General features: G+C 41.1%; 3 protein-coding genes across 7 annotated transcripts; 2 read left to right on the forward strand and 1 right to left on the reverse strand.

Annotated features, from left to right (window-relative positions):
• Positions 1-279: 279 nt before the first annotated feature.
• LOC115736145 (probable LRR receptor-like serine/threonine-protein kinase At2g23950) lies at positions 280-5,048 on the reverse strand. The gene is made up of 11 exons (XM_030667668.2): positions 4,757-5,048; positions 4,533-4,665; positions 4,342-4,413; positions 3,899-4,042; positions 3,589-3,660; positions 3,325-3,384; positions 3,099-3,196; positions 2,844-2,975; positions 2,403-2,747; positions 1,828-2,207; positions 280-1,278 (listed from the first exon to the last, which is right to left on the reverse strand). Exons 1-11 carry the CDS (start codon positions 4,866-4,868, stop codon positions 904-906), a joined length of 1,923 nt encoding a protein of 640 aa, XP_030523528.1. The 5' UTR covers positions 4,869-5,048; the 3' UTR covers positions 280-903.
• Positions 5,049-12,639: 7,591 nt separating this feature from the next.
• Positions 12,640-14,511, forward strand: LOC115736146 (putative GDP-L-fucose synthase 2). 2 transcript variants are annotated; one of them, XM_030667669.2, is made up of 3 exons: positions 12,640-12,815; positions 13,134-13,566; positions 13,768-14,511. In XM_030667669.2, the coding sequence occupies exons 1-3, from the start codon at positions 12,800-12,802 to the stop codon at positions 14,291-14,293; spliced, it is 975 nt and encodes a 324-aa protein (XP_030523529.1). In that variant the 5' UTR covers positions 12,640-12,799; the 3' UTR covers positions 14,294-14,511. The 2 variants fall into 2 exon arrangements, with proteins under 2 accessions (XP_030523529.1, XP_030523531.1); XM_030667671.2 differs by having other exon boundaries at positions 12,641-12,815; positions 13,137-13,566.
• A 1,442-nt stretch (positions 14,512-15,953) lies between these two features.
• Positions 15,954-21,335, forward strand: LOC115736143 (pentatricopeptide repeat-containing protein At4g21300). Of its 4 annotated transcripts, none has more exons than XM_030667667.2 (4): positions 15,954-18,375; positions 18,496-18,867; positions 19,389-19,746; positions 20,948-21,335. In XM_030667667.2, the coding sequence occupies exons 1-2, from the start codon at positions 16,182-16,184 to the stop codon at positions 18,777-18,779; spliced, it is 2,478 nt and encodes an 825-aa protein (XP_030523527.1). In that variant the 5' UTR covers positions 15,954-16,181; the 3' UTR covers positions 18,780-18,867; positions 19,389-19,746; positions 20,948-21,335. The 4 variants fall into 4 exon arrangements, with proteins under 4 accessions (XP_030523527.1, XP_048133346.1, XP_030523525.1 ...); XM_048277389.1 differs by having other exon boundaries at positions 15,956-18,867; positions 19,389-19,594; positions 19,675-19,746; XM_030667665.2 differs by having other exon boundaries at positions 15,956-18,867; positions 19,380-19,746.
• Positions 21,336-23,033: the final 1,698 nt, after the last annotated feature.

Here is a 23,033-nt window from a genome sequence, read left to right on the forward strand (position 1 = left end):
CCAACACAACCGACTCGAACCCTAGTCGGATTCTTGAAGGGGAGTCCTAAACCCGACTCCTCACACAAGCATTCAAATTACCCGCGACCGAAAATAGTCCGTCACTAGTGCTAGAAAAGCCGTGTCCCGTGTACAAGACAAATGATTTAACTTTGAAAACGCAAAGCCGAAATCACCATCGAGAAGTGTTTTAAGAACAAAGTACATCAAGGTTCATACACCATGAAATTTTCTTCAAAAAAAAAAAAAAGGCGAGGATGAAAAGAGGGCATCGAGATTCTTAAAAATGCCAGGAACATGGATGGAAGCCACAAAAGGGGGGCCAAAAGATGAACAAAGTGGCGCGCCACCCCAAGGCAAAAAGACCAAGAACGGCAAAAGAGCATCAAAGAGAAAACGACCCGTAACAACTCACGCTCGACAAGACTGTAGTGTACCAACAGTTCGGACACTTTAGCCGAATAAAGCAGGCTCCAGCAAGTCATGTTCATGTCACTCTCCCCACCAACTCCTAGTCAAATACCCACAAAAGGATCTCAAAACTTCTCTCAACCTCTCTGTCCCATGCTCGGGGACAGAACACAGCAGGCGTCTGTCCTTCCCATCTCCTGCACAAGAACAGGGCCCAACAAAGGCTGTGTAATCTCTGTATGGTCCTTAACACAGTTTCCCCCCATCTACATCTTTGCACAGTGAAGAAGAACGACCCCCTAAAAAAAAACTGAAAGATTTGAAGAGAAAGGAAAACGAGAGAGATGTGTATGTACACACTACTGCCACCGGGGAAAAAGATTGGAAAAAAAAGAGGCACGAGGGTTTTGAAAGTCGCTGTAAAGAATCACGCTCACGCATCGCTATCTGTTTCTTTCTTTTGCTTTCCTTCCTAGTTTCCTGGTTAAGTAGCTATCTGGGGCCGGAGAGCTCCATGGCGTAGGTATCCAAGGAATGGTTGTCGTCGTCGTCGTCCTCGTCGGCCGACATGCCGAACAAGCTCGACCGGTCGGGGCCGTGGCTGTTGGCTCTGGCTGCTGTGCTGGTGATGAGGGAGAAGTTCGTCGTGGGGTTCAAGTGGTTGTGGGTCGCAGCCCATTTCTCGGCGAGCCCGTCGCCTTCCAGCATCCGCACGACGTCGGACATCTTGGGCCGGTGGGCTGGCAAGTACTGGGTGCACAGGAGCGCCACCTGGAGCATCTCTCCCACGTCGATCCGGTCGTAGCTGCTCCCCAGCTCTTTGTCCACCAGAAGCTCCACTTTCTTCTCTTGATGTATTTGCTTCACCTGTCGCAAAAATCTAAACGTGTTAGATGCCTTGCCAAAAAACATGAAACAGAAAACTAAAAAAACGAAATGCTGTAAGAGAAAACATGTCTAATTTGCTTGCAGGTCCGCGAATCTACGGGGAGCAATGCATGGGGATCGACACTGAATTCGGAAACGTTCTAATGACTTGTCGATTGAACTTAAGAATTAACAGGCTCCTAAATGCGCATAATTTGCAAGGGAATGCTCAGACCTACCAAGAATTAAGTTAAAAAATAAAGCCCATTTATGGAGATTGAAATGGTGCCGTCTAAACAACATGCCTCAAGTGTACAATGTTTGAAACAGGTATCAATGAGCAATGAGCAATATGCAAAGGTTTGTAGCCTGATACCAGAATTATGAGAACCAAAAGATGCATTGGACTTTTGAGCAGTACACGGTATGTGAAGACGTATAGCCAAATGCCAGAATGCTAACTTAAGCTGCTCCTTTGCGCATTCTTGTATTGTACACAAACGCCTAGTTGTAGCTCATGCACAAAAAGAATCTGCAGAGGTGATTTACCCATTCAAGCATTGCTCCTTTCTGATTCGCTGTTTTGCCAAACTCGAGAGCTCTCATTCCTGTTATAAGCTCTAACAAGAGAATCCCGAAGCCAAACACATCAGTTTTCTCAGATGATTGGCCCGTCGAGAGATATTCCGGAGCAATATGTCCAACTGTACCACGAACTGCGGTCGTGACATGGGAGTCAGCATGGTCCAGAAGCTTCGCGAGGCCAAAATCACCGACGACGGCCTCAAAATAGTCATCAAGGAGCACATTAGCTGCCTTCACGTCTCTGTGGATTATTTTGGGATCGCATTGCTCGTGCAGGTATAGGAGACCCCGGGCAGCTCCAATGGCTATCCTCTTTCTCATGTTCCAATCTAGCGCCGGTTTTGCTGTACAACCGAAGGTCATAAATGTATCAGAAACCAGTTTATTAGAGCAGGAACCATAATCATACGTAAGGCAACACTATAGGTACAATAGAGCCATCATGACAGTGTATAACGATATGCATTGCTTCAAGAAAGATCAAATTGAAGTGTGACCAGTCAAGTGCGTCGATTTGACAAAAGGGACTATGCACAAACCTTTGAGCCTTGAAGCAACACTACCATTTGACATATGGGGGTAGACCAGAAGCCTTTCGTTCGAAGTGGCGCAGTATCCAATCAATCGTAGCAAGTTGCGATGGACTGCCAAGCTGATCATCTCCAGTTCAGTCCGGAACTGGGATTCTCCGGTTGTCCCGACTACGTCTTTTAGACGTTTCACCGCGACCATAGTCCCATCCCCAAGCTTCCCCTTGTATACATTCCCGAAACCTCCGGTGCCGAGTATGTTCTTGGAGCTGAAATTGTCAGTCGCCGATTGCAGCTCTTTGAAAGTGAAGCTCTTGAGGTTTCCCAGGCTCATTAGCCCCTCTTCTTGCTTCTCTGCAGAAATAGTCGACATGCCCCGATCAGAACATGGCCCCAGTCAATGACATATCACAAAAGAGATGGTTTTTTAAGGAATATGATGACACTAACCGTTGATGTTGAGGATGGTATGGGTTTTCTTTTTCCTTGCATGCAAGAGGAACCCGATAGCCAACAGAGCAAGTGTGGCAAAGCTGAGACTGACCCCAAGTGCAATTGCCAAATTCTTGGACTTAGATTCATCTGTATAAAACCAAAAGGACTATGAATAACAAAAAAGATAAATAAGAGGACAGTTCAATTAGGTACAGAGGATTGTCTTGAGAAGAACAATTAAAATAAAACCGAAGGTTCAGAAGAAGTTACCAGCAGAAGTATTCAAGAACGAAAGAGGGATAGGAGTGGTTGATCCAGAGCACCCTTCAATTGGGTTTCTTCCACATATCAATGGGTTTCCTACAACACTGCATATTTCAACCATACAAAAATAAATTACAAACATGAAACCAAATAAGGAACAATTTTGAAGTGTGTGTGTGTGTGTGTGAGAGAGAGAGAGAGAGAGAGAGAGAGAGAGAGAGAGAGTTGATACTTGAATGCTCTAGCAGGGAATTTGGGCACAGGTCCACTGAGATTATTGTAAGACAAGTCCCTGAAAAAACCCAGAGAGTATCATCACCAAAAGTCCTTCAAGGGGGAAAATAAATGAAACCCAGCACCCAAACATTCAGCTTTGATTTTCCCCTTTTTTTTAGGCGTTCTTTTGAGGTTTTGCAGCTGCATGGTTATGATTCTCAATACATGGAATCGTTAAAAACAGAGAGAGAGAGAGAGAGAGAGAGAGAACCATACTCACAAGAAAGCAAGCAGCGGGATTTTGGCCAAAGACACAGGGAAAGCACCAGACAAGCTATTGTTGTTTAGCCTCCTAACCTCGCCACAGGACAAAACAGAGTGTTAGACAACATCAAGCGCCTCGAAAAAGGGAAAAAGGAAAAATGACAAACATAAGGCAGCAAGAAGGAACGAACATGAAATAGTAATCACAATTTGCTCATAACCCAGAAAAAAAAAAAAAGGACCCAAATGGTTTAGATTAACAATTTTCTGGAAGCAAAGACAAAAGAAAACTGGAAAAACAACAGAAAAAAATTTAAGGTACTTACAGATATTGTAGACTACTCAATTTCCCTAGAGACTCAGGAATTGGACCAGAGAAGTGATTGTTGGAGAGATCCAAAGTCTGTAGCCTTGGAAGAGACCCCAACTCCGGTGGGATGCTGCCTGAGATGTTGTTGTTTTGCAGTAACCTACAAGACTCAAAAGAACCACAGGACATGCATGTTAAGCAAAATTATTCGACAGAACAGAAAAAACTGAAGCTGGTCAAGCATGTGTTTTTTTTTTTTTTTCAAAATCAACAAACTGAGGATGGACACAACACAAGACAACGAAAACCTTCCGAACCCAACACGTTCATTTGCCCTTCCCCTGTTTTTTCCTTTTTTCTCTAAAGCGAACAAACAGAGGTTGAACGAGAAATTTAAAAAAAAAAAAAATTGCCAAACACAAACGAATAAACTTGAAGGAGCATGTCCTGTTTTCTCACACTTGTCGGAGATTAGTGAGATTTCTTATCGTCCCGGACAGCGTTCCTGATAAATACTGGCTCGGAGCTCCTCTGCAAAACCAGGTTCGAGAAAAAATGAAAAATCCAGGAGGAGAACTCTCAAGGTACACAACCAAAGGAAAACGGAAAAACCAAATTCGCCATGGCAAAATGTGAAAGGAAAAACTCACAAGCCAATGACTAGGTTGTCACTCGAGCAAGTGATCATAGCCCAGCTACAGGGGTCGACAGAATCTTCATCCCAGTTGTTCAGAACTCCATGCGGATCATTCAACTCTCTCCTCACACCGATCAAAGCCTCCACTGAAAGAACACCCAAAAGAGGGTAATCAGTTACTTACCACCACACACACCCCGAGTTTGGGAACGAGAAAAAGCTTGATGGGTGTATAACCTTCATGGTTACGAGGCTCGTAACAGAGACAGAGAGGAGGGAACCAAGAAAACAGAATCATGAAAATAACGGAGAAGAAGAAGACAGCAGGGAAGAGCTTGTTGGGAGCCATGGTCTAGTCCCAGGATGAAAGTCATGAACATGTTCGACAAAAGAAACACAAATGGTGTGCTCTCGAAATCTTCACTTTCCCTTTGTATCCCCCCTCTCTTTCTCTCTCTCTCTCTTGCTTTGCCAGTCCTTTTCAGTCCATCTTCTCCCACTTTGGCTTCACAAAAGACTCGTTGCAGTGCATTTGCCACAGCGTGACAACATGATTTGTTCCCATAAACCAACCAAGAAAAGATCGAAAAATATTTAAAGAAAAAGAAGAAGGGAAAAAAATTTAAAAAAAAAAAGAAAAAAAAAAAGAGGAAGAAAAGCAAAAGAAAAGAAAAGGAAAAGAAAAGGCAAAGGCAAAGCTCCATCTGCGGGGGGCGAGGGAGATGATACGGCCTGTCAGGCGAGGGTGGTGCGCAGAATTTGAGAGGGACAGGACCAGTGGGGCGCACCGGAAGAAGAAGAAACAACCACACTAATCTCACTTAATTTCAACTTAATCTCTCTCTCTTTTTTTTTTCTTTTTATAACTAAGGTGTCCGTGTGGCCGGCGAAAAAAAAAATATTGGCACCACAGTACCCAGGTAAGACATCGGCACCACGAAGTTTTGATCCCAAAACCTCTCGTGAAAGGAACCGAGCGCAAATCAGCGCGACGACCACCCGGTGGGTCAACTTAATCTCTCTTTATCTCGCAAAATACGAATAATTTACAAAATATTCTGATTATCAGTAATAATATCATTGTGTCTAATGAAAATATTTTTCCATTCAATCATTTTTTTAAAAATGATTTTTCGAATTACTCGTTCTTCACGAAATAAATGGAGCCTTAAAAAATCTAAAATCGTATGATTGGTGTATTTAATGGAGTGATCTAACTTTATTGTATGTTTGATGATTCATTACATCACTTGGCCTAAGGCAGAGCTAGGCTGAACCTAGAAAATTTGTTCTTGGCCAACTTTGCAAATTTGGCAAAATTCTCTTCTGATCTTTACTTGTTCCGGCTATATGGCATTGTGTGTTTGTGCTGGCATATCAACAGAGGGAAAGAGAGAAATGGGAAATTAGGGTTTCTATCTTCTTCTTCTTCTTCTTTTCAAAAATATTCGTACAAGCCTTCTTCTTTTTTTCCGTCGGAACCCTAAATTCGCTTATCCGACATTGTTATCTAAACTTTTTTTTTATGTCACCAAAATTTCAAATTTATACCAGCGTGACGAAAAGGCCCTTTGTTTACCACTAAAACCCCCACACAATTACACGCTTACGTAAATACCCCAATATACATATAATTACACGCGAATACACACTATATCCCGAACTTTTTTTTTTTTTTTGCATCACTAATACTCAAACATCTGTACCAATTGATAGAATTTTAGGACATTGGTGTCATAGTTGGCATAATTCAGTGATTTTGGCGACCAGTAAAGAAGTTCGAGTAATTGTGTCGCGACAAACATAGTTTAGAATTTTTTTATTTGCACAAAAAAATTTTGGATATTAGTGTCACACAAGATCCACTTCATGTATTATTAGGTGATAAGAGATTATAGATTTATTTTATTTTATTTTAGTCCTTTTTCTATACTTAAATACAGGAAAAAAAAAAGGAAAAAAAGATGTTTCTGTCGATACAAGTATGGTATATATAAGTGACCTAGCTTGTTCTTTTGGACAGTCTAATACTATAGGTCTGCCCCAAGTTGAAACTGTTCATCGTTGTCATTGTGAGCCGTGTCGGCCTTAGTTGATTTTGCAATTTCCCATTTGAAATGTTGGTTTTTATTTTTATTTTTATTTCTTCTTTTGTAATAATATATATATATATATATATATATATATATATATTTAGCTGGCTGAGAAATATTCTGACAAGCAAAGGAGACTGATTTGACCCTGACTTTCTTCAGGAGGAAAACACCTGCTCCTTCCTGCGAACGGAATAAGAAAGAGGGTGATACGATACATGCATCGATCGATGTTTTTTGGCAGGGAGTGTGCTGATTTTCAGAGCCAGGGCTCATATTGTCTGGCGACCAACAAAATCATATAGGACATACATGAAAAATATATATAAAAACATATATGACCGTAATTATTTTCATTCATATAAAAAAAAATTCAAAGATGTGAATTAATTGATGAAGGAGATTAAATGATTGTGAGAAGAGGGAGATTTGAATTCAGATTTGGGTAAGTAGAATATTTAGCGGATGAGTTGGTAATTAATTAACTTTACTCGGGTTTTACTATAAAATATGTTAACACCGAGCGTGAGCTTTTCATAGAAATTTTTTGTGAAACTTTGAGGTTGAAATAGAACGCGCTAATGGGTTCATCATCGTTCTCGTAGATTGATTTACTTTTTTTTTTTTTGGATTATTCGAAATGCGCTTTTATGAGTGATTATTCACTCGACTTCGATATGGTACATGTGAAATATTTCATTTTTATGTGACGACATGCTACGTGAACAAAATCGTTTATATTTGAAGGAATGGATTCTTTTGATACTTGGCAACTTATGGGGAGGGTGTGATAGTGGTTTTTTTAATTTCTTTTCCAACTTTTTTCTCTTGTAGATGAAAATGCTTTTGTAGATTTTTAAGGTACATTATGGGACAAGATCCATTCGTGCCACCAACATTATAAAAACATCTCAATATTTTTACTAGTAAGTAAAACATGGAGTCAATTATTTAGTTGAACTTAGTTTTTCTTTGAAATATATTCCTTTTAAGGCTGGTTTTGTTATTTTGCGTTAATTAAAATTTTTTGATAGAGACTATTGAAATGTAAAAAGGAGTCAAAATAATTCCTTATTCATTTACCATATTTTAAGACACTTTCCTTTTTAACATAAGTATATTAGGAACAAATTAAAGTTCACTTCATGGATAAGGGCTTGAGAAGATCTTTTTTCAACGCGATGATTATCGTATGGTTTATTTGTCTAGATTTAATTTCATTTTTCTACTAAACTTTGTCAAAAAATTAGAATTTTTTTTACGGGAAAAAGATTTTGTTGGCTTTAATTTCCCACGTGATTGGAATAGAGATATATGTACCCCTTAAATTAATCAAGACTCTAAGTTGATTCAAGTCTGATTTTGTCAAAATAAAATACTTAGAGGCTCGTTTAAGTACGAAATTGTGGATATGAGCCATCGTTAGTTTATCTTTAAATGTGAATGTAAGCATACCACTTTAATTTGCTTGAATTAACAGCGGAAAAAACAGAAGAAAAAAGAAAAAAAGTTTGTACAATCTAATAATTTATTAATTGAGTTGCGCAATGAAATCGTAGCGTGAAAAAAAAAATTAACACTTGGGATCGCAAGTGCAAAAAGAAAAGTGTGGATCAGATGAGGCTTTCCCTTTTGGTACTAATTTAATTCTACTTGATCAATCGCTAATCACAGACAAACAGCCTCATGATGTCTACACGGTTGTGTTGAGATAATTACTTAGCCAATGTAATCATCGTTTTAAACTTATATTTTCTATTTGGGAAGGGGGTTTGTTCCACTCAATTTCCTTTTAGGGTAATCTAAAATTTAATATCGAAACGAATCACGGTAGATATAACTAAGCTTGTCGGAAAGAGACGCAAAATGGGGTTGGAGATTCGGTTTTTTTTTTTTTTTTTTCCTATTAGGGTTAGATATTGCTGATTAATTAGGACTTTCGCATGTATAAACACGAAATTTTCGTAAAGAGAAAAAGGTAGTCATGTATAATTAAGTATACATGTCCATCATTTAAAAAGATATATCATTCGAATGATTTTGTACATTTCTTTAGGGTTTCATCCATATGATACAAGGTGCCGAGTACAAGACGGTGCAACCCCAAATTTCGGAACCTATCATATACTTATCTATTCCAAAGTTTTGGAATGAAAAAACTTACCCAACCATACGGTCTGCGGGTTTCCCGGGTTATCCTCCAACCCCCTTACTATGATGGTCACTTAAGAGACCACATGACCATCGGATGGCCGGAGGGTTCGGGCCTGACCGAGGCGATAGACGAGCTTAACTTGTTACCCGAGGACTCGACACTATTAAAAATTATGCAATACTTGTACGAGGCCGCCTCACCATATGTTTTTAGGCAAGCATCTGATTTGACCTTTGATCATCTCTTTACTTTTTCTTTTCCACTTTTTTTTTTTTTGGAGTGATATCTTTTATGCCATTGTACCAAATGCCATATAAGATAAATAGACACAAAAATGGATAATGGAACTGGCTTAAAATTTCAAGTAATACCCATAGAGTAACCTCTATTTTTTTTTTTTCTGGACACAAAAAAAAACCCTCTATTATTTTAAAAATTATGCACATATTTCTTTTGACTAAAATAAGAACATTCTTTAACGAGGGGTTATCTAGAAAGAAAACGCTCGTAGGTCAATTCTAAACTCACGACCAGAACCGAAAAAAGAAAAAAAAATCATGTGAATTGTGCGAAAGTAAGGCACTCCAAATTCGGGAGTCTTATAAAACGCTCCCCGCAGAAAAAATAAAATAAAATTGCGAACGAAATGTCTATCACCGAATTGAATCGGATCCGTGAATCTAAGAAGCAGTGCGAATGATTGCAGTCGGACTCGACTGCGGCGATCTTCGGCAATATATTTAAATATCCGAAGTGCCTGCTTTAATCACATCATGTTTGATCTTATCCACCACCAACGTTATCTTATGGTGCAATTAAATCTATAAGCAATTGCTCGACAAACTTTTATAATTAAAAAAAAAAGAAATCTTTTTCGGAGTGCGTGCGTTTCGTTTCCTCTTTGCCGCCGGGGAATGATTCTTCTTCCGTCGTTTCGTCGGGGTCTCAGTCGTTTTAAGATTATTTATAAAAAAAAGAGAGAGGGAGAGAGATAAAGCAGAAAAAGCCACCTCCTTCCCTAAAAAAGCAAAAGGAGATGCGCTCGTGCCTCCTCTTTAATCCACCGCTCCTCTGCTTTTTTTTTTTTTTTCTCCTCTGCTTTTTTTTTTCCTACTTTGTTTTAACTTTTCGCCTTTTTCCCCCCCACTAAATTATTGGTAGAGTTGAGCAAGCGCCACGTGGCAGTGTGAAATCGATGAATATACAAATGTTAAAATAATAAATCGATAGTTATCTCGAAAAGTGAAAAGGAGATAAAATTTTTTTTTTTTTATGGAGCGAAGGTAATAATTCAATGAGTGGTGAAGTGAGTGTTTGGATTATAGGAAGAATTCGGTTGTTAATGTTTTTCATAGTACTTCGGGGAATCATTCGCACTGTTTCTTAAATCGTGTGATTTGACTCGTAACATGTAGAAAAATTAAGTGTCTTCTTTTTTTTTTTTTCCTCTTTTTGGAATACCCGACTAGTCTCGGTAAATCGATATTACTCGCTACCGGAAACAAAAGAAGTAGTCCTATGCGAGTTGCGTTTTGGGGCAATTTGAAGTTCGAGCTCGGATAGATAGAATGTTCTTGGGTCACAAAGCTCCAATCTCAATAGGATGGTGCTTTCTTCCATGGTTCGATAAACGAATGAAGGTGGAAGGGACGATCGCTATCGGCGACCTTTTAGGGATGTTGGAATTTTCGGTTTACGCCGTAACTACTATGCTTTTGCAGAGTCTTTAGGGATCTACTTGGCTGAACGAGTATGCCGTTGCGGTATCAACGAATTCTATTCGAGTAAGACCCTCTCGAACAACATCCGATTATCGAGAACCACTTCATTAATAAGTGTTTTCGAAGCATGCCCACCGCGGTTAAACTTTGGACATTGCCCTCCATCCTTAATTTGAGCTTTGATGGATAGAGAGTCGCATAATTATGTCAAGACATTTTTTGCGGTTGCCGAAACCGCCTAAATCTCATTGCCCCATGAAAATATCAACTGAATTAATTTATATCCACAGATTTTTAATTATAACTTTCTCATAATTATTTGTGAAAAAAATGCAATTTCTAAGGTCAATTAACGACGTCACCTGTGGAATTACATTAAACATTACTACAAGGATTCGCATGATAATCATTTCGTTTCTCTGTTTTTCTATTTTTCTATTCCCGAAAACAGGTTTGGAATGGAAATCCATATGGTAATGCAATTTCATTTATCTATTTCTAAAACAAATTTTTAGTCTAAAAATAGGTTTGGGGCAGAAATTAGAAGTATTTTTTTTTATATACTTTTCTATTTCTGGGACAGAAACAAAAATAAGAATACTTCTCATCGCTCACCCCATTTCTCTCGAGTGTGGTCTCCCTCTTTGTCGCGTCCATGTCGTCGGTCGTCGGTCGCCATCCGAGGCTCAACGGCCGGCAACCGTAGAAATTTAAGTTGTCATCAAACAAATTTCTGTTTTGAAAATAGAAATTTTTTATGATCGTCAAACACATTTTTTTGCTCAAAAACTCGTCAAAGAAAATAAAAATAGAAAAATATATTTCCGGTAAAAAATAGCTCCCGTGTCCTAACTTATAGGCTTCATTAATTTACAATAACAAGTTTCACATGATATCAATCAATCTTAATAAATCGCGATCCCTCGCAACCGAGGGCAAAACAAGTGATCGTAAGCGAGTTTCATTTCGTGGCAATTTGATGTTTGAGTTCAAATCAATCCAACATTCATTCCGTGGTATGATCCTAATAAGTGTACCGATTTGGGTTTCTCCGCAGCACGATCCCCGGTTTCTATTATTTAGTCTTCTTTATTTGATTCCGTGATTTGTTTTAACACCTTTAAAAGCTGATTCTCGCGTTTCCTCTTTTTTGCTGCTACTTTTGGAGCTTGGACCAACTCCCGCTCTCTATGGAAAAAGGTCAGGTTCCTCCTAATCCGGACCGAAGTATCGTGTGCAAAAATAGCATGAAAACGACACCCAATGAGAGGAAACGACAGTCGTGATCGTCGACTTTTGACATCTCCATTTTCCATTGAAAAAGAAAGTTTTTAATAGCCTGAATCTCATGCCACGTCAAAATTGCAAGAAATTGACAACATTCACACCAGAGCAAAGGTTGTTTTTTTTTTTTCCCCCCCGAGTAGCATTTAAAATATTCTTTCAAATTTCGGAAAAGTTTATAAATCAAAACCTCGACTGCGCCGAGAGTTTCGGGAGTTCGATTTTGAAAAAAGTCAAAGTACGTGAACCGCCAAATTTAGATCAAGTGAAAAATGAAAAAAAAAATAAAATGAAAGTGTGTCCCTACGGGTACATATCTCGCATGTGCAAAATGTAAGGTTCTAAACTTAAGGAGTAAACTAATTATAGCTTTAGAAGCTTTGCGGCGAAAGGCAAGATGCCCGAGCAGATAGTTCGAAAGATGTTTGTATTCTCCCTCACCCACGGGAAGTAGCATTGCTATAAGCCGTAATAGAGGTGATCGTGGATTTGACGACTCGATAGATCGCAAGACCCACTCGGGTCTACAAGACCCGAGGCATAAATGAACGGGCCGGGGCAACTAACCCCGGTCCGGTTAGGTCCGGCCAGCTCCGATCCGTTTGATGTGGGAAATTTAGGTCCGGGCAAGGGTTTTCGGTCTCGGTGTTGATCCCGGGTCGCCCCAAACCCGCTCAGTGACAGGTATAATGGGCTTTAAGCCCAAGGAATTTGTCTCTCTGTGAGAAAAATAAAGCCGAGGCTTGCTGTCAGTCAAAGCCCACTCTGTTCGTCCTTCTGGATCCGTGGATGCTTAAGCCCGATCCAGATCTTGCACGGCCCGTGGATTCCCCCTTCAACCCTCTTTCCTCCGACAAACGGTCATATGACTCGCTTGGATCATGGAGCGTAGCTAGCGGTCCGCACAGCATGTGACTGTCCGAATCTCCGAAGGAGCACCCGAAGAAAACGACACCCCCAATCCATACGAACCTGCTCGCTTCGTGTTGTTGCCGAGCTCCATCTCCTGCATCTCCTCTCCTTCACGATGGGAGGACCCAACGGTATCTCTCTCTCTCTCTCTCTCTGGTGGATGTATGAATGCACTTCAATTTGCTGAAGGAATGTCCGTGAAAGACAGACTGATGATAAATCATACCCATGATGCGATTTGCTTGTTTTATTCAGTTATTATATGACGCGGATGTTTTACCCTGCTGTTTTTCATGTATATCTTGTTCATTTGACCGGATGAAGAGAGGCAAGGATGGATTTTGTCTGTTTTGGGATTTGGGATTCCCTTTGCAGCCAAAACAGAGCCTGATTCTCCAGATCTCCTCTCTTTTAACCATGATTTGCTATCCTTATCTTCCTTGTCGTAGCAGATGCAGCAGGAGACTCCTTCCTCTCCGAAAGATCGGCCAAGGTCTTTGTTGCCGGCCACCGCGGTCTTGTGGGCTCCGCCATCGTGCGGAAGCTCCGGGACCTGGGGTTTGCCAATCTGGTCCTTCGCACCCACGCCGAGCTCGACCTCACGCGCCAGTCAGATGTCGAGGACTTCTTCGCCTCCGAGAAGCCGCGGTTTGTGATCCTTGCTGCTGCTAAGGTCGGTGGCATCCATGCCAATAACACGTACCCAGCGGATTTCATTGCCATCAATCTTCAGATACAGACCAATGTCATTGACTCTGCCCATCGCCATGGCGTCAAGAAGCTCCTGTTCTTGGGATCTTCTTGCATTTACCCAAAATTTGCACCCCAGCCGATTATGGAAGATGCTTTGCTAACTGCCCCCCTCGAGCCCACTAATGAATGGTAATGCCACTAGTCCTCTTCTAACCAAATTTGGGTTTTTTATTCAAGTGCTATCCCGTAAGTCGACCTTAATTTTACATGTGGCGTCTACCTTATTTCGTACTTATCTTGTTTTTCATTAGTAACTTGGGATCTGTCATGATATGCTGGTTTGTCAATGGTGCTCTGGTCTTTGATTTGGAACTGTCTGTTTATATTTAGGTATGCGATCGCGAAAATTGCTGGGATTAAAATGTGTCAGGCTTATCGGATTCAGTACAGTTGGGATGCGATATCGGGAATGCCCACAAATTTGTATGGACCGAATGACAATTTTCATCCTGAGAATTCCCATGTCTTGCCAGCATTAATGAGGAGGTTTCACGAGGCGAAGGTGAGGGGAGCAAAGGAGGTGGTGGTGTGGGGTACGGGGAGTCCATTGAGGGAGTTTTTGCATGTGGATGATTTAGCAGATGCAGTCGTTTTTTTGATGGAGAAGTATAGTGGGTTGGGGCACGTAAATGTTGGGAGTGGGAAGGAGGTGACTATCAAGGAATTGGCTGAGTTGGTGAAGGAGGTTGTGGGGTTCGAGGGTCAGCTTGTTTGGGACTCTTCAAAGCCAGATGGGACTCCTAGGAAGCTCATGGATAGTTCAAAACTGGCAAATTTAGGTTGGACACCAAAGATTTCTCTGAAAGAGGGTCTTCGCGATACTTATAAATGGTACTTGGAGAATGTGAAGCAATGATGCAGGTGCTTGACTGAGATGTCCATTGCGGTGCTATTTATGTTCTATTTTCTTTGGTTATTTCACTGATTCGTTGCAGTAGAGATGAACATGTGTACCGATGCTATGGTCCTTCCGATATTGCTGTTCTGCCCTGTATCAATTACAACTTGATGAGCGTTTGTCTCTAGTTAGCATTATTATTGAGAGAATAAGAGTTGTCCCTACTACCTTGTCAATTACAGACTACACATGATGTTGATGCTTCTGCAGTTATAGTACTTACTCAACAAATTACCAGGTCCTCATTTTAGAAACATATATATGGCAGGCTGAAGATTGTTTCCATTGACTGCTCTTAGTTCCTGCATCTTGTCAGTTGCTTAGATGTGCATAATGTATGTTGTTGGATGCTTTAGTCAGTTATTCTTTCCAAAAATTCAACACTGTAATCATTTTGTTATTTTGTCAACAATGGAGATGGTTGAGGATTTCAACGACTGCGCTGAATTATTCTATGCTGTTCTTCATTCAGACGTGTTGCTATCAAGATATATGTACTATTTTACTTAACCAATGGAGAAAAAAGAGAGAAAGGGGGTATAATTTTCCTTTCTTCCAATATGCAGTCTGGATGAAACTTTCGCTTGGTTTCTTTGCAGAAATTAGCCGTTTTGATAATGTTTTGTCGTTTTAGGGATCTTTTTATAGGTCTTGTATTATGGTAACTTGAGCCTTGGAGTCAATGATATTGAAAAACAGAGCATTGGGTCGGGAGCATGGGATTGATGTGGTTGATTGAAGAGCGATGAAGTACAGATTTTGTTTATGGTTGCTGCAACTTGGAGATTTCGTTACCTGCAAGACTACATAGTTTATGAACGCTTGTAACGATTCCGGTCATATGCTAGGTTCAAAACCCAGCACAAACAAAAGGGAAGTATGAAGTCTATGTAATGTTCGAATTTCTTAGCTTGATTCTACTGTTTTTAGGTTGGATTTTTCTTATCTAATCAGAGGAAGAAACATATACGGGAGATCTCACCCTCATTCTTTCATCCATGGTCTGTTTTGGGCCAGATTGTCCCTATTTTGCTGCCTTCTTGGCCGTGCCTATCGCCGCTTCCAACACGGCCCTCGTCACCCTCAGACTCCCGCTGCAGTCGTTGCCATGTTGCGCCCCTCGTCTCTCTTCTCTACCGCGGCTTCTTTGTCCTTCCCCTGGTTATCTCCACTGTGGGTCATATTGCCTTTCGCCACCCATGGCGGGCTGCTACTCTGAGCCACCGTGGCTCCTCGTGCACAGCCACAACGGTCCTCTCACTTTCGGCATAGCAGCTGCGTGCTGCATTTGCTCGGGTTGACCACACACTCGAAGTAATAACCGCCTTCCTCGCCGCGGCTCTGTGCTACTCCCCTTAACGGCTCTATGCCGCTATCATCCTTCGACGTCCGGCCCGGCTAGCATCTCACACAAGATGCTCCACCTACAGAGATGCAATTGGTTGGGGTTATTGGCTTCTTCACCTGTACCATCTATATACTCATCCTATATTCATAATCTTTCTTCACTGAGCAAAATAGTTTCTATCTTTCTCATTTAAACAATTGAAAAAAATAACGTAACCATTGATTTTTCGAGGTACATAGTTATTTTATTTCATTAGCATTCCTCTGTTTCTTTTCAAGACAGAACATATTTAAACGGCTAACGTTATTATGCTTCCTGCTCATCACAAGGCTTCTCCCTCCGCGAACTTTGAGAAGTGCGATGGCTTTTTTGTTTCGTTTTCCAAAATTTCAGACAATGACTTCGATTTCGAGCATTCCCTCGCATCTTGCTGACTCGCGGTTCGGACAACTTGGTTGCTACACCGACGCCGAAACCGACGTACGGCCAGAATGAAAGATGATTGTGCTCGTCATGAACAGAAAACATGCGATCCTGTTCCGCAAATGCTTCGCCACGCTTGTTCCCAGCGTCGTCATCCCGTTGCCTACCGTGGCAATCCCATCTTTCTCAGCGCACCGTAGAGAAGAGGAGACTCTCACCGGCCACTTCGTCTCTGTGTTGGGGACCTGTTCCGGCTCTTGCCATCTCCAAAGAGGTAAGCAAGTCCATGCCCAGTCGGTCGTTCGTGGTATCAGCAGGTGTGGCCTTCTGGGCCCGAAGCTCTTGGGCATGTACGTTCTCTGCGGTGACTTCTTGGATGCCAAGGACTGTTTTTATCAGCTTGAGGAGGTGCGGGGTTCTGCGCCGTGGAATTGGATGATCCGAGGGTTGGCCGAGTTGGGCTGGTTCGATTTGGCATTGTCGTTCTGCTTCAAGATGTTGGGTTGTGGGATTTACCCCGATAGGTATACGTATCGGTACGTGATCAAAGCTTGCGAGAGTCTGAGAAGGGCTGTTTCCTATAAACTGGTTCATGGCATGACTGACTTGATGGGCGGGGAGGTTGATAGGTTTGTTGCTAGTTCGGTGATCAAGTTCTATGCGGAGAATGGCTACATAGCTGATGCGCGGAATACGTTTGACAAAATGCCTCATAAAGACTGTGTTCTATGGAATGTGATGCTTAATGGTTATCTGAAGAATGGGGATTTGCAGAACGCTGTGGGAGTGTTTTTGGAGATGAGAAGAGGTGTAATAAAGCCGAATTCGGTAACATTTGCTGGCATTTTGTCGGTCTGTGCCCCGGAAGGGATGATTGGCTTGGGTGCTCAACTCCACAGTCTTGCTTTTAGATGTGGGTTAGAGTCGGATTCTCTGGTAGCCAATACATTGTTGGCAATGTACTCAAAATGTCGGTGCTTAAATGAGGCACGCAAGTTGTTTGATTTGATGCTGTGGCATGATGTGGTAACATGGAATGCCCTCATCTCTGGATACGTTCAGAATGGACTAATGGGTGAGGCTCTGTCGTTGTTCATTGAAATGTTAAATCATGGTGTCAAACCAGACTCTGTTACTTTTTCAAGCCTTCTTCCTTCAATTACTGAATCGGCAAATCTGAAACGAGCAAAGGAAGTCCATGGGTATGTTATGCGAAATGGAGTGCCATTGGATGTGTTCTTGAAAAGTGCACTAATTGATGTTTACTTTAAGTGTCGCAATGTGAAATTGGCGTCTGAGATCTTTAAGCAAGAGACAGTCAGTCATGATGTAGTCATCTACACAGCGATGATTTCTGGATATGTTCTTAATCGTATGAATTCAGATGCTATAGAAATCTTTAGGTTGTTACTTGATAGAAAAGTAAATCCAAATTCAGTAACTCTGGCCAGCATTTTACCCGCTTGTGCTGGTTTGGCTACTTTAAGACTTGGGAAGGAATTGCATGGATACATTCTCAAGAGTGGTCTTGGAAGCGGATGTTTTGTTTTAAGTGCAATTACAGATATGTATGCAAAATGTGGGCAAATGGATGTTGCTTATCAAATCTTTAGGAGCATGTCTGAGAAGGATGTCGTGTGCTGGAACTCAATGATGACAAACTTCTCCCAAAATGGGAAACCAGAAGTAGCTATCCAACTCTTCCGCGAGATGGGGTTGAATGGAATCAAGTATGACTGTGTTAGCATTTCTTCTGCTCTCTCTGCTTGTGCAAGCTTACCTGCACTCTATCATGGTAAAGAGATCCATGGCTACATGACAAGATGTTTGTTTTGCCATGATGTCTATGCGGAGACTGCACTCATAGACATGTATGCTAAATGTGGTCACCTGGAATTTGCTCGCTGTGTGTTTGAGACGGTGGGTGAGAAGAATGAAGTTTCATGGAATAGTATGATTGCTGCTTATGGAAGCCATGGTCTCCTAAGGGAATGTCTCTCGCTGTTTTATGAAATGCAAGATAACGGTATCCAGCCTGATGATGTCACATTTCTGACTGTAATGTCTGCTTGTGGTCATGCAGGCCAAATTGATAAGGGAATACAGTTTTTTCATTGCATGACAGAAAAGTACGGGATTCGAGCAAAGATGGAGCATTTTTCCTGCATGGTAGATCTATTCGGACGAGCTGGTCGCTTGGATGAAGCTTTTAAAACCATTAAGCGCATGCCATTTTCCCCAGGTGCTGGTGTCTGGGGGACATTGCTAGGTGCCTGTCACTTATATGGCAACGTTGATCTCGCTGAAGTAGCTTCAAGACATCTTTTTGAAATGGAGCCTGAAAATTCTGGATATTACGTGTTGTTTTCAAATTTGCATGCGGGTGCAGGCCACTGGGGTGGTGTCCTTGGTGCACGAAGTTTAATGAAAGAAAGAGGAGTTAAAAAGGTACCCGGATGCAGTTGGATTGAGGTTGACAACATGACCCATGTATTTGTTGCAGCTGATGAGACTCACCTGCGATCTGCTCATATCTACTCAATGCTGGAAATTCTTCTGTTAGAGCTGAGAAAAGAGGGTTATGTAACTCAACAGAACATTCCAAGGCACCCACAAACCGAGGGGATGTATGCACTTGAAAAGGTTTCATTATGCCAGATTCATTCGACATAAGTTGGAACAGGGAAGTATAGAGGCTTGTTGGCCATTACAAATTGCATTACCGGTCTGAAGGTCGTGCTTTCACATTGGCCAAGGAAAGGTACTGTCATTGTTTTTCATAAACAATACACACATGGTGAACTCTATTTTGGTTAGATTACTCTGACACTCCCTTAATTTTATTTAAATTGCATGCCCTGCTACTGTGGGAGAGTAAAACATTACATGACAGTCTAAGTTGTTTTGAAATTTATAGGATTTACGAGATGATTCAGTGTCAATTACGATTGGTTTGATTAGGTTGACTATTTTATTTTATTCTTTGAATGTGGGAAGTGGTGGTCTTTTTCATGGTAGAATTCCAGCAATGAGGTTAATTTGAAGGACTTATTTGGGGTACATGGGCTATTTAGCTAGTCCCTGACTATATAGTCACCTTGGGAATGCATTATGTGAGGCATATACCACGTTGATGTGAATGTGGTGCCATCATCTAATGAAGGGAACTTATACTACCATAGGATTTCTTTTTGGCACGATTTATGCAAGTGAGCATTCCTGAACGTTAGCAGTTTGATGCTTTTAGGCCACTTTTTAACAGCAATTGTCCAGTTCTTGCAGGAATATGCAATCTGCTGGAAAGAGTTAGCATCTATTGGTTTGGACAATATTGAGGCCTATTGATATGCCTATAGACCACGTGCTGACCATGCCGGATTGAGTGGATACATCTCTTGGACCACTATATTTGTGGAGACACTTCAACAACAGTCAGCATGACATTTGTGGACTGCTTGCACAAGGAGAAATTTCTTCCAGGCATTAAAGTTGACAATGTTTATTTGGAGGGTTGCTACTTTTACGTGTCAACAGTAATGCTAAATAGTTACTAATGCATTCATTGTAGGGGTTTGGTTCATCTTGTTGGCTGGATCAAGTAATGAATCTTTGCCCAGGCTTGGATCAATTGGCTTCGGAGGTTGTTTACTTCATCCTTAAATGAACTTTTTCCTGATCTACTTAGTCTAGCCGTAGTGTATGAATTTGGTACGAATGATTTCTACCACAAATGGAATTGGCTTTCACTGTTCTATTGGCTTAGGATGGTGCTATAGAACTCTTTCACAGCTTCTCTGACCTTCCTTGCAATTTAAGTTGTGTAGTTCAGGGGGAAGGCAAATTCAGATGGACCCTGACCTTGAATAGGACTTTTTCGACCAAATTGTTCTCTCATGAGCTGTTACTGAAATCTGCCGAAGGGTCCTACTTTTCCCTGTAAATTGAATCAGAGTCTAGATTTCTGTAAAAGTTGCTTTCTTTATTTGGAAGGCTGTTTAAGAGAATAATCTAGTTTTTTGGATTCTCAGTGTAGACTGCAGTTTGCTTGATGCTTTTTGTGTAAGTGCGTATCTTAGCCATTTGGCCACATCCTAATTCATTGCCTCAGACTGAGTGCTGCACAATGTTGTATTGGTGGAACTTGAATGCATTCAGTGGGCTAAGGCTTCTATGTCAGCAAAGAATTTTAGTCTTGGAAAGGAATTTCTTTTGTAAATAACGAAAATAGAACCTACTTGCTACTATCCCTCTGACAATTTTATCATATATGGAGGGAGAGAATTTGAGGGCTTCTAAGAGTCTAGAGTATACTTTTTTTTTCATGTAAAGAATCATGGTTATGAGTGTTGAATTTCTGAATTATTGAAAAGAACACTTTGTAGTATGGATAGTTAGACTTTCCAGACTTTTTTTTTTTCCTTACATTCGATCGAAAAGGATGGGATAAACTCAAATTTCAGTCAATGATGGTCGAGCCACTTTATTAATGCTTACAAGTACACTGTGCAATCAGCTGAATACAATTTCGAACTGGAAAAAGTGGATTCTAATGTTAAACAGACATCTAAAATAACTGATTCTGATAAATTAGCACAACTAAAGCAGGTTCCGGTTCATATTCATACATACATTAGGCCAGCACTGACCTGTCAGTTCATTTCCGTTGATTTTTCTTTGTCCTGACGACTGCTACTTATGATAGTGCATATTCCATGTTTGATAATCTGTTTACTTGAACAAATAGAGATACCTTTGTAATTTTAAAATGAAGAAGCACTTAACTGAAAAATGCCGTTTTCATCTGGTATTTGGCTAATTGTTGAGGATGTCCTCGCTGGCAGGATAATGGTCTTTTGCCCGTTGGTGAACCTGAGATTATTCTTCATGGGGACAACCTAATTCAGAGGACTCTCCAAGTGGCATAAAAGGTTTTGTCCTGGGGATTGCTTTGATTTGGCTGAGAAAGATCTTATGTTTAAGGGAGTCATGCTGAACACAAAGAGAAGGCTTCTCCGGAAAGGTGATAGCACCCTCGCAACGCCGACGAGGAGAGTTCCTCCTGCTGATCCAGGAATTTTGATATGGAGGCATAAACTTGCAATCATGTGATGAACTCATGTGGATGATTTTATGTCTTTCATCTTTTCTGAAAAAAATCTTAACTACACGAACAACAATGCGCCGTGGGAAATATTTGCCTATGCCCGTCCAGTTCATTGTGAACACTGCGAATTAAGAGTGAGCAAATCGGACCGCCTAAACCGGGAATCGCCCGAACCAAACCGGATTGGTGGTCTAGTTCCTGGCTCTAGATGGTCCGGTCCGGTTCCCGGTTCTTAATATTGGAACAGATGGCCGGACGGTCCAGTTCCCTATTCCAAGGACATAGGACTGGATTGCTCGGACCGGTCATGTCAATTTTTTTTAAAAAAAAATGTAAAAATAATGTTTATTCTTTAGGGTTTCTTTCTTTCTTTTTCTATTTTGTGATTGCCTCCTCCTGTTATTGAGGAGGGAAAAATCTTAATGAGTAATTAAATCACATTCAAGAACTAAAATTAGAGTAAAGAAATAGCGATGAATCCTAAAAAAGGAAAAGATACTCTATATCTTGGGCACATGCGGAAATTTGTCGTGTTATTGGTTCTTTGGAACCTATTGGGAACCGGACCGGACCGGCTTGGTTTCTGGTTCCCAAGATGGCCGGTCCGGTCCTAGATTCCGGAAAATGAGAACTGGGACCACCTAGTCCAGCTCTCGATTCTTGAGGAGAATCGGACCGAACCGAAAATCGATCACCCCTATTGCGAACTATAACCATCGAGTTGGCTGAAAACGTAAATGTTCGTCTAGCAACTTGGTTATAGGCTTTTCAGTAAGTCATAGACGCATGTTAAAGTGGTTGTTAGACTGTCGAGTTTTCTTTTGAATGTGCATGACAACTTTGAACAGCTCTTTATACTGTTGAATAATTAAAAGCTTTAACTTTGCAAATACTCGAGCTCTGTTTGAAGAGATCTGAAGAAGAGGGATAGAAAGAGAATTCTCAAGGATCGTGAGAATAGAGCCCATGGGCATTGGAGGTGGTCAAAAGGAGCTCGCAAACTTTGTGCTGAAGTTAAGGGCGCCAGAGCTAAACTGGAAAATCGAATCCGAACCGAAATTTCATACATTTTCGATTTGGTTCGGGTTTCGATTTGGTTAACATAACCGCAACCAAAATTCTCAATAAAAACTGAACATACAACTTGAAATCTCTCCTTTTTCTCGTCCCTCTCAAAATCACCTTGAGCCACAGTCTTTCTCTCTCTTCTCCGTTCCGAAGACCCAAACTAAGCATTCGATGCGAAAGCTTCTTTTACTCTTTCCTCTCGACTAGACGAGTGACCCCGAAGGCAATTTGGGTGGGTTTGGACAATAGTATCTGGGAAACATGATCGGAGAATTAGGAAAACGAAATCGTTTTAGGAAATAGATTTCTGTTCTAAATCTGTTCTCGAAAAAAAAAAAGAAAAAAGTATATGATATGTGAGGCCGTGGCAGAGAGTCACGGTGAGTGGTGGGGGGAAGTTAGTAATGAATATTTTGACGAGTCACCTCACCCATGTGGGCATGAACAGCAGGAGCGACAGGGCTTGAGATCATCTGTCGCTACTGGTCCCAAATTCACCTGCAGCCGGACTTCTATAGGAAATATCATTTACTGCAGCGGCAGTTCATCGAAGAAGAGATTGCGTCTTCTGTGTGAAATCAGGATGACAACGACGCCACTCGACTCTCACTAACTTGTTCGACGGATCAAAGTGGAACGGTTGGATGACGTGGATTAGAAAATTGCAGCAAAGGAAAAGGGGCAGAAATTTGTCTCTCTCTTTCTCTCTCTCTTTTTTTTTTTACGGAGAAAAAAAAAAGCCTCTAAAATCTTGG

Source organism: Rhodamnia argentea, chromosome 4 (genome assembly GCF_020921035.1).
Source record: "Rhodamnia argentea isolate NSW1041297 chromosome 4, ASM2092103v1, whole genome shotgun sequence".
Lineage (NCBI taxonomy): Eukaryota > Viridiplantae > Streptophyta > Magnoliopsida > Myrtales > Myrtaceae > Rhodamnia > Rhodamnia argentea.